Source organism: Callithrix jacchus, chromosome X (genome assembly GCF_049354715.1).
Source record: "Callithrix jacchus isolate 240 chromosome X, calJac240_pri, whole genome shotgun sequence".
Taxonomy (NCBI): domain Eukaryota; kingdom Metazoa; phylum Chordata; class Mammalia; order Primates; family Cebidae; genus Callithrix; species Callithrix jacchus.
This window is the reverse complement of record NC_133524.1, coordinates 150,875,138-150,887,026: the sequence shown is the minus strand read 5'-3', so window position 1 is coordinate 150,887,026 and position 11,889 is coordinate 150,875,138. Positions and strand designations below refer to the sequence as shown.

Sequence of the window (11,889 nt, the reverse complement as noted above, 5' to 3'; positions counted from 1 at the left end):
CATGGCATGTGTGTACCATGCAACAATCCTGTAAGATCTCCACATATACCCTAGAACTTCAAGTACAATATAGAAAAAACAGAACAAGTATATATAGTTACCTTCAGAGTCTTGGATGTGACTGAAAATAGAGAATCTAGTGTTCATAAGGGGATAGAGTTGTGTTAAAGGTAAGCCAGATTGGTGCAGCTGGGAAAATGATACATCTTGTTCCTTGTGATGCTCAACACTTTTAAAACTGGACACTGAGCTAAAAGAAACCGTGGTGGTCAACTACCCTAATCTCATTCTACACATAAAGAAAATGAAACCCAGAAAAGGGAAAGAACTTGTGCTAAAGGTTGGCCTATAAAAACATTCCAATTGTTTTATTCCTCTCAAATTTTCAGTCACCCTTCTCTTATTTCATTAAACAGGTACCATACATCCCAGTTCCTTACTTAAAACTTATACAACATTTTATTTTGCAATAATTATATACTTAGAGGAAGTTGCAAAAATAGTACAGAGTCTCATGTATCATTTACCAGTTCCTTCTAATGGTATGGTCTTTTGTTACTCTAGGTACAACTTCATATCCAAGATACTCACAATGATATTATACTGCTGTCTAGACTACGAACTTTATTCAGTATCATCAGATTTTACATGCATTCATTTGTGTGTATGTAGGTCCATGCAACTTCAGCACAGGTATAGATTCATGTGCTTAACCTCATAATCAACTACTATAATCAACATCATAATTATATAGAACTGTTCCATCAGCACAGAGGAACTCCTTATGCCATCCCTTTAGAGTCATACATACCCCACACCCTCTCCAGTCCCTGTCCCTGGCAACCATTAATCTATTCTTCATTTCAATGATTTTGTCATTTCAAGAATGTTATATGAATACAATCAGACAGTATATGACCATTTGAGACTGGCTTTTCTTGGTTCACCATAATACCTCTGAGGCACAACCACGTTCTTATATCAACAGTTGGTTCCTTTTCATTCCAGAGTAGTATTGCAAATTATGGATAGTTTGTTTAACCATTTACCCGTTGTAGGACATCTGGGTTGTTTCCAGTTTGGGGCTATTACAAATAAAGCTTCTATGAATATTTGGGTACAAGTACAATATAGGTTTTCATTTCTCTGGAATGACTGTCCCAAGGTACAACCGCTGGGTCTTATGTTTAACTTGATAAGAAATTTATAAACTGTTTTCCAGAGTGGCTGTGCCATTTTCCATGCCTGTCAACAATGTATGAAATATCCAGTTTGTATCCTCATCAGTATTTGGTACTTTCACTATTTTTAATTTAGCCATTCAGATAAGTAAGTCATAGCCTCACAGTGGTTTCAATTTGCATTCCCTGATGACTATGGAGTTTAACAGCTTGCCATTTATAGATCCTCTTCAGTGAAACATATATTCATGTCTTTTGCCCATTTTCTAATTGGACTGTTCTCATGGTTGAATTTTTGTGGCTTTTTTTTTTTGAGACAAGGCCTTTACCCAGGTTGGAGTGTGGTGGTGTGATCATAGTTTACTCCACCCTCAAACTCCTGGGCTCAAGTGATCCTCCTGCCTCCCTAGTAGCTGGGATTACTGGTGTGTGTCATGGTGCCCAGCTAATTTTTTAAAAAATGTTTTGTAGAGACAGAGTCTCACTATGTTGCCCAGGCTGGTCTTGAATCCCTAACCTCAATCACTCCTCCCACTTGGCCTCCCAAAGTGATGAGATTACAAGCATGAGCTACCATGCCTGAACTACTGTTGAGTCTTGAGCAAACTTTATATATTCCAAATTGATCAGATAGATGGCTTGCAAATAATTCATCTCAAGCTGTAGCTTGTCTTTTCTTCTTAAATCAAAAGTTTTTTCCTTTTATGGATTGTGCTTTTGGGGCAAAGTCCAAGAACTTGTCAACTGGCCCAAGATCCTGAAGATTTTTCTCCTGTGGCTTTTTTCAAAGTTATATAGTTTTATCTATTACATTTAAGTCCATTATACCTTTAGAGTTAAATTTTATATAAGATGTGAGGTTTAAGTAGAGGTTCTTTCTTCTCCCTGTTGTGGGTGTCTAATTGCTCCAGCATAATTTGTCAGAAAGGCTATTCTTCCTCCATTGAGTTGCTTTGCACTTTTTCAAAATCAGTTTAGCACATTTATATGGGTTTATTTCTGGGCTCTCTCAACTGTTCCATTGATCTATGTGTCTGTTCCTCTGCCAATACCATCTATCTTGATTACTATAGCTTTATAGTAAGTCTTGAAGTCAGGTAATGTGAGTCCTCCAACTTTTTCTTCTTCAAAATTGATTTAGCTTAATTAACTTTACACTGGATATTTTCATCTTTCCTATAGGGAAAGAAAAAGAATAGAGAAGAACTGTGGCTGTGGGAAATTAGGGAAAATATTGTATATACATTCCATATGCTCAAGACTAGTGGTTTTCAAATGTTAGTATGCCCCAGAATCAGCTAAGTAGTTCACGCAGATTTCTGGGTTCTACCCACAGAGATAGTTTGACCTTCAAGTGATTCTGATGCAGGTGGTTCTAGACCACACTTTGAAATTTGAAAAACAAGGAGAACCAAAAACAACAAACAACCTTTATTACTTAACTTCCAGTATGCAACAAGCATACTTTGTTCCCAGTATAGAACTAGCACAGAGAAAAGTATGTCTTTTCAGAAGACACATTTATCATTAGAAACCAAAAACAACCTTGATCACTTAACTTCCAGTATGCAACAAGCATACTTTGTTTTGAGTATGAAATAAGCACACAGAAAAGTGTGTCTTTTTGGAAGACACATTTATCATTTGTGCTTTTACATGGTAAGAGTAATGCAACCAGAGTTTTCATTACATCCTAAGTCCTAAATGTTTCTGGGGAAACACATTTATATTATAATAGAAATTCCTAGGCAGATAGGATCTGCTCAATAGAAATTTACTTCAGAGTCAAATATGCTAGAACTCATGTTCAGTTCAAAAGGGCACCTTCAGAGATTCAATGTTTAATAGGTGTCTCAGGATATATATTTTAGAAACAAGAAGGACGATACTGCCCTCTCAATGAGGGCGTAGAGGTGTGGTGCTTCCTTCCACTCACACTAGATTTATTCTTTGCTTGTCCAACATAAGCATCATACCTACAAAATTGAAACATGAAATATTCTAGCAAGTGAATGTATTTGAAAATGAAAATAACGACTTCCAAGTTAAAAGGGAAATATAAATGTTTCAAATACACTCCCCAGACATTTTATTATAAGATATTCCTTGCCAATGTAACTCCCATAGCCTTTTTAGAAATAACTTTCATATTCTACTTAAATCATCTTGCATATGCTCTTTATAGGTCAGTTATAGGTAGGAGGGTTCAGTAAACTCAAATTAAACTGTGCTGATTGCATGTGAAAACTTATCTACTGGGATATAAAAAGAATTGTTCTATAGTTTGCCTGCATGTGAGCTGTGTGCATTTTAGAATGTGTTTTGTACACAAATTGAAAAAGAAGGTTTTTACCCCACTTTGTCTCCTGCTTTATTCTAGAGAAGAAAGTTCTTGCATAAGCTCTTCTTTTTCTTGTTGCAATTCCCGCAAATGCTGCTGGTTTTGCTCCAGTCTGTCCTCCAACCACTGTAGGAGAGGCCCACTGACTGCCGACATCTGACTGCACAGATTCTTGGTAAACACTTCAATAGGAAAAATAAAGATGAAAATAATGTGGAAAAGCACTGTCCACTAGCATGTTCCCATTCCATCACCAACAGACCATCAACCATGAGCATAGAAAGAAGGGTTTGGAGAAGGAAGTAGAAAAAGTGTAATTATTAGGACTGATAAACAATTTTCTCTGCCCAGCCAGGGAAAAAAACAGAAGAGCTTACTACAGAAAATACCCATTCTGAAGCCATCCTGAATCCATAAGCCAGAGGGAAGCCTGGCAGAAAGATGGCCAGCTCTTTACTCCCTTAGGCAAAAAGGCTAAGAGCCACGGAAGGGTTCCTTTCCCCAGACTTTCAGACCTTCCTGTGCTGTAAATCACCATAACCTCCTAATGGGCCAGAAGTCAGCCTTCTGCAATTTACATTTCCAGAGAGCCCCGTAGGTACATCAAATGTTATGTATATTGAAGAAATATACATTAATTGAATACACCTGAGAGCTCCTCTTTTAAAATGAAGAAGAAACAAAGGAATGAAGAGTAAAGTAAGGGAGTTATCATCTTTTATGCTTTACTGTGAATGTTCAGCTTCATGGTGAGACAAAGATTCTATGATACTTTTAAAACAAATTCCATTTATGTAAGTATCTTTTTCTCACTCATAATATATGACTGTTAATGAAATGACCACTGTCCAGTGTTTTGCTATTTTAAAGACTGCAGTTAAGCAGAATTGCTACATCTAAGCACATGTATATTTTAAAACTAATTATCCAGTATTTTCCAGATTGTACCAAATTACATCTCCAGGAACAGAGACTGCTCGCTTCCCTCACATCCTCACCTAATTGTCTCTCAATTTAATCTTTGCCAAAAGAAAAGGTGAAAAACTGATAATCTTATCTTAATCTATCCTTTTAAAGATAATAATCAACATTTTTACTTTTGTAGGGGCCCGTAAAAGTCTTTAGTTTTTATTTAGCCAATCTTTCCTTTTGTGAATTCAGGGTTTCACATTATACTTAGGCCATTACCTTCCTAGAGTCTGAAAATCTTCTTAAATTTTCCTCCTATATTTCTTTAACTTATAAAATAAGCTTTTGGGGGTATAATTTACAGACAGTAAAATGAACCAATGTAAAGTAAACAGTTCTATGAGTTTTGACAAAGGTATACCCCATGTTATAATTTGGATATTTGGCCCTCCAAACCTCATGTTAAAATTTGACTCCCAAAGTTGAAGGTGAGACCTCATACGAGGTATTTGGGTAATGGGCCTGTGTCCTTCATTAATATATTAATGCCCACCCTTAGGGGTGACTCCTTTCTCTGTTAGTTCCCACAAGAACTGCTATTAAAAAGAGCCTGTCCCCTCCGCCATTCTCATTTCCTCTCTTGCCATCTGATATCTGCATACACAGGCTCCCCTTTGCCTTCTGTCATGAGTGGAAGCCCTCACGAAATGCAGGTGCCAGCACCATGCTTCTTTTTCAGTCTGCAAATCTGTAAAGCCAAATAAACCTCTTTTCTTTATAAATTACCCAGCCTCAGGTATTCCTTCATAAAAATACAAAATGAACTAAGAACACCTCATGTAACCAATGCTAGTCAAGATATATATCATTTCCATCACCCTCAAAGAACCTCCTCTGCAGTTTCCTTTGCATCAAATGCCCCTTCACCCCTGGGCCATGCAATTATCACACCATAGATTAGTTTTGCTTATTGTTGAATTTGGAACCATGGAGTATGTAGCCTTCGTGCATAATTTCTTGAGACCTGTCCTATTTGTTCATGTTTCAGAAGTTTGTTCTTTTCATTGTTTAGTACTCCATTATACGGATATATCCGAGTTTATCCACACATTTGTATTGTTTCTACCTTTTGGCTATTGTGAATAATGCTGGTGTGAACATTTGTGTACAGGTTTTGTTTGAGCAGCTGTTTTGAATTCTTTGAGGTATATACCTAGGAAAGGAACTGGTATGACATTTGGCAACTATAATTGCCAACCTTTTTTCTAAAGCAGTTGTACCATAATAGTGAAAGTTTAAATATATCTGGAATTTATTTTTTGTGTCTGGTATTAGGTAGGAATCTATTTTCCCCCCAATTGAAAAAAAGAATGTAACTCCACGAAGGTTAAGACTGTCTTTTGTTCAGCACTGTACTTCAGTGCCTAGAATAGTGCCTAGCAGAGAATAGACACTCAAATATTTCTTGAATGAATAAACTAACAAAGAAATGAACTGTTTCAATCCTATTTAGTAAATAATTCATGCTTTTTTTCATTTATTTAAAGTAATATCTTTGCTAAATATAAATTCTTATATATACACAGTTCTATCTCTGGTCTCTGTTCACTTCCACTGATCTATTTGTCTATTTTTGATCGATTATTTATACTTTAAAAATTACTGTGGCTTTAGAATATGGCTATATATATATTACCAACTTTTTAAAATGTATTTATTTTACTTTAGGTGCATACTATATCTGGCATTTCTCCCCATTTTATCCCTCCCCACCCTCCCTTCCCTCCCCTCCCCGCACTGTCTCTCCCCTACCCCCTCCAACTGCCCCCAGTGTGTGATGCTCCTCTTCCTGAGTCAACATGTTCTCATTGTTAGACTGGACCAACTTTTAACTTTGTCATGTTTTACCCTTAGATAGAAATTATGGGACAGATAGGTCAAGCCATTTCTCCCTTTTCTTTCAAAAGTAACTGCCTATAACACTCAAAAGCCTTCCTTTCTTCCTCACTGGTGACTTTGCAAGTAACTAGAGAAGAGTGAACAGAATGACCTGGAAGTCAGGGTCACTCAGACAGAAAGTGTGACTGGGGAAGTGTGTATGTTGGGGACAAGTGAATTAGTATATATATTGTATTCAGCTTTTTGTTCCTTTACCTTGTACAAGAGTTACTTTTATATTTATTGACATCAAAAGATTTTCTCCCTCGTGCCTTCCCTTTTATCTGTCTTTCTGTCTATCCATCCATCTCTTTCAATTCCCACAACAGGCTGGTAATGTTATGCTGGAACCACAAGAGCCAACTATTAAAATTCCAAGAAGTCTGTAAGCTGGTTGATGCCATGTTAGTTGCTTGAAATCAGCCATGCCAGGGCATTACACCACAGAAACATACAAACACAACAAATCAGCGTCCTCCCTGCTCCTTGAGAACTGGCTGTTAAACATGTGCCAGAACACCACTGAGTAGGTCTATCATAAATCTCCTTCCTGTCTTTCCTCTTGTCTTACTCCAGGCTGTATTTACAGTATTCATGGATACCCAGGGTTCAAAAGAAATGTTGGGATCAGGATCAGGAAAACCTTGGGAAAGGAAACCTGAGGACAACTTGTACCCATCACTTCACTCACTTAAACTAAATTTGCTTCTGTCAGCTGAGTATTTCAGGGAAAAAAAAAGTCTGAGTACTCAAGAAAAAATTCTTACCTGAGCCATTATGGATCTTGGTTACTGAGTCCAGATGTGTGAGGCTAAAGGATAAAATAGTTTAGGTTAGTGGCAAAGCAGCACTGAACAGAAAACAAAATGGTCATGGAGTATAACAACAATAAATTGGATTAGATGGATATGTAGTATTTAAATCCCCAATATTAACTTTTTGATGATTTGGGGGATATGATTTTATCCAAAGACAATTGAAATTAGTACAAATATATTGGGCAAGACCTAGTGCGTGGCAACAGGATTAAGACGTTGTGGATTATCCTATTTTCTCAACCGAAAAAGAAAGTGTCCTTGCCCTTGAAAGTTCCAAAGTAAGCAGGAGAAAAACAAATGTTGAAGAAATTATCATATAATGTGAGAAACATTATGATTTTAGACTGCTAGAAACTTTTCTCAGAGAGGCAAAAGGAGAGGGGCCTCAAGAGTTGAGCTGCTAAAGATAAAAGGACAGAAGAAGAAAAGCGAGACTAGGTCCTGAGAAGTAGAGAAGAGAAGTGAAGAGGGTCTATACCTGTGGATCCTCCTATACGCATCCTGCTCCTCCTGGCACAGGATCTTGGGCAGCTCTACTGCTGATTCAAGGCACACTTTCCCAATAGTGACATGAGGTACAATATGGATTGGGATTTCAATTCTCTCATACCTGTGAGGCAATCAGTACAGGTCAGTTTTTAAACTCTGAGTTATCATAATCAGAAGTTCTCTAAAGTTTTAATTGAAACTCTAGGATATAGCATACTTCAAAGATGAAGCATTGCTATAATTCATTTAGTGACTCAACTTCAAAGTGTACAGAGTTCAAACTGGGTTCATCTGGAGAGCAAACTAAAAGCCCATAGAAAATCTAAGGCCATTTCTGTAAATTTAAGAGAAACCTTGGGAGCTCAAGGTCTTTACATCTACTCCCCAGACAGGGGAAATAGCTAATTAATACTGTTTTTAGTCAAGAAGTTGCCAATGAGGTTGAACAAATTAATCACAAAAGTCTGGAGAAGAGGAACTACAGACTCTTCAATGACTCCATCACATTCATTATGTAGGCGGGATTACTCACTTGTTCTAACTCAGTGTTTACCAGTGCCCCTCACTTCCCATTTTCTCCCCTTTTTGTGGGGGGAATAGGTAAGAAATTCACAAATATTCACATGTTCATGCTAGAGTGGGAGAAACAGAAATGTTTGTTACTAAGGCCAACCAATCTACCTCTACCCACTTCTTACCCCAAAAACACCTAAACTCTACCTACCAGTGGGTTCAGTGGAGAATCCAGGTTGAGGGCCCCTGGCACTGTGAGACCCCACCAGCACATGGTGGTAAGGCAGCTTAAGATCTAGCTTTCCCATCTCTCTTCCCCACCCAGCAGAACATGTCTAGTCCGCATACCACAGCCTAGATGAAACACAAATGATGGGGCATTACAAGCCCTCCCCTCCCTACACCCAAGTAGTCAGGGTGTGCTTCCATCTAAAAACATTAATTTTCAGTCTGAAGAACTTTTAATATTTCTTGTAGTGAACATCTCCAGATTAATTCTGCCTGTTTTTTTTTACATAAAAATGTCTTGTCTTAATATAAAATTCCTTTATGCACATTAAAGATGTCATCCCATCATCTTCCAGGCTCCAAAGATTCTGATGAGAAGCCAGCTGTCATTCTTATCAGTGTATTGCTCCACTATTTGTAATATATCTTTTATTCCTTTAGCTGCCATAATGTTACTGTCAGTTTGCTTGTGATTGACTGAGATTCATGAATCTATGAGTATTAATCAGGTTTTAGAGAATTCTTAGCCACTATCTCCTTAGGCCTTCTTTGCCTACTTCTGGTGCTCCGATTACATGTAAATTAAAATGGTTCATACTGCCTCACACCTCTGTCACACATCATTCTGCTAGTCTATTCTCTCTTTTCTTAACTCTTTGCTTCACTTGGGGCATATTTTATCGACCTGTCTTTGTGCTCACTGATCACTTCTGCTATACTTCAGTCTGCTGCTAGCCCCTCTAATGATTTCTTAAATTTAGGTATTTTCCACTTTTACAATGTCCATCTGGGTTGCTTTTTTTTTAATTTGTGGTTAAAAAAATAAAATTTATTATCTTAACCATTTTAAGTGTACCGTTCAATAATGTAAGTATTTTAACATTGTTATGAAAGAGATCTTGCAGAACAGAAACTCTATACCCCTTCTCCCTTCACCCAGCCCCTGGTGACCACCATTCTACTTTGTATATTTATGATCATCAGATACTTTATATAAATAGAAAAATGCTATATTTGTCCTTTTGTGAATAGCTTATTTCACTTAGCATAATATTCTCAGGGTTCCTTTATGTTGTAGGTTGTAACATGATTTCCTTTATTTTTAAGGTTGTATAGCATTGCATTATGTTACATTGTATTTTGTTGGTCCATTCATCCATCAATAGACATTTGGGTTGCTTTTACCTCTGGACTATTGTGAACAATGCTGTGAACATAGGTGTGTAAAGACCTATTTTTGAGATCTTGCTTTTAATTCTTTTGGATATATACCCAGGAAATGAGAATGGTGGATTACATAGTTGATCTATTTTTAAGTTTTTAAAGAAACTTCATGCTGTTTTTAATTGAGATTGCACCACTACAATCTCGACAATAATGTGCAAGGGTTCCAACTCCTCCATATTCCCACCAACACATGTTATTTTTTTATTTTGTTAGATAATACCCATCACAATGGGTGTAAGGTGATATCTCATGGTGGTTTCGATTTGCATTTCTCTGACAATTAGTGACATTGAACACTCTTGTATAAGCTTGTTGGCCAAGAGAAATATCAGTTTAAGTTTTCTGCTAGTTTTGTAGTTTGTGGTCTTATATTTTGTTCTTTAATTCATTTGAGCTAAGTTTTATATACGATGTAAGAAAAAGGGTCCAGCTTCTTTCTTTTGCATGTGAATATTCAATTTTTCCAACATCATTTATTAAAGAGATCATCTTTTTCCCATTTAGTGTTGTTGGCATCCTTGTTGAAGTTTACTTGACCATATATGCAAGGGTTTAAATCTGGGCTCACCATCTGTTTCATTGATACCACACTGTTTTGATTACTATAGCTTTGTAGTTACTTTTGAAATCAGGCAATGTGAATTGTCCAAATTTGTTCTTTTTCAAAATTGTTTTGGCTACTCAAGGGCCCTTGAAATTCCATATGAACTTTATGATAGATTCTTCTATTTTTAAAAAGGCCATTGGGATGTTTACAGTGATTGCATTAAATCTACAGATCACTTTGAGTAGTATAATTATCTTAACAATATTAAACTATCCAATCCATGTATATGAGATGTCTTTTCATTTATTTTTGTCTGTAGCTTCTTCCAGCAACATTTTGTAGTTTTGAATACGTAAGTCTTTCACCTCCTTGGTTAAGTTTATGCCTAATTATTTTATTCTTTTTGATATTATTGTAAATGAGATGTTCTTAATTTCCTTTTCTGATTATTCATTGTTAATATATGGAAATAAAACCGATTTTGGTTTGTTGATTTTTGTATCCTGCTTCTTTCTCTTTTTGCTTATTAGTTCACATATATGTCATGTGTGAACAGAGAGATAAACTTACCTCTTCCTTTCCAATGTGGATGCCTTTTATTTCTTGTTCTTGCCTAATTGTTTTGGCTAGGAATTCCAGTCCTGTGTTGAAGGCTTATTTTTAAAGTGAAGTGTATGTCTAATGTTGAGTTGTAAGAGTTCTTTACATAGTCTGGATACTAAACCATTATCATATATGTAGTCCTCCCTTATCCTTTGTTTTACTTTCCATGGTTTCAGCTACCTGTTGTCAACCATGGTCTAACAATATTAGATGAAAAATTCTAGAAGTAAATAATTCGTAAGCTTTAAGTTGCAAACTTTCTGAATAGCATGATGAAATCTTGTGCCATCCTGCTCTAACCTGCCCAGGATATGAATCATTCCTTTGCCCAGCAGATCCACACTGTATATGCTACCTATCCAGTAGTCACTTGGTGACTGTCATGGTATTGCAGTTCTTAAGTTCAAGTAACCCTTATTTTTCTTCATAACTGCCCCAGAACATATGAGTAGCAATGTTGACAGTTCTGCTATACCAAAGAGAAGCCCTAAAGTGCTTCATTTAAGTGAATTGGTAAAAGTACTCAACTTAATTTAAAAAAGAGAAAATATCAGATGCTATTGCTGCTAAGACCTATGGTAAGAACAAATCTTCTATCTTTGAAATTGTGAACAATATATTGTTACAACTGTTCTATCTTATTATTTGTAGTTAATCTCTTACTGTGCTTAATTTATAAACTAAACTTTATCACAGGTGTTAATGTATTAAGAAAACATGTAATAGGGGTCGGTACTATCTGTGATTTCGGGCCTCCACTGGGGTTCTTGGAACATATTCCCCAAAGATAATGGGACACTGCTTTTTATAATTTGCCACTATTTTTCTGATTCTGTATGTTGTGTCTTTCACCTTCTTGATAATGTGCTTTGATGCACAAAAGTTTTTAATTTTTATCAAATCTAATTTATCGGTTTTTTTCCCTTTCTGCCTTGTGCATTTGATGTCATATTTAAGAAACTGCCAAATTTAATGTCATAAAGATGTACCTGTATGTTTTCTTCTAAAGTTTTATTGTTTTAGCTCTTCTATTTAGATCTTTGATCCATTTTAATTTTTGTATATTGGGTGACGATAGTGGTCTGGCTTCATTCC

General features: G+C 36.3%; 1 protein-coding gene across 2 annotated transcripts in view; it reads right to left on the bottom strand.

Moving 5' to 3' along the window:
* Positions 1-341: 341 nt before the first annotated feature.
* BRCC3 (BRCA1/BRCA2-containing complex subunit 3) overlaps positions 342-11,889 on the bottom strand; it is an 81,695-nt gene continuing 70,147 nt past the window's right edge. For both annotated transcript variants that reach the window (XM_078363720.1, XM_008990134.5), the window contains 4 exons: positions 7,666-7,797; positions 7,137-7,180; positions 3,535-3,704; positions 342-2,357 (listed from right to left, as the gene is read on the bottom strand). In XM_078363720.1, coding sequence (XP_078219846.1) covers positions 3,553-3,704; positions 7,137-7,180; positions 7,666-7,797 — 328 coding nt within the window. In that variant the 3' untranslated portion in view covers positions 342-2,357; positions 3,535-3,552. The remainder of the gene's footprint in view (positions 2,358-3,534; positions 3,705-7,136; positions 7,181-7,665; positions 7,798-11,889) is intronic.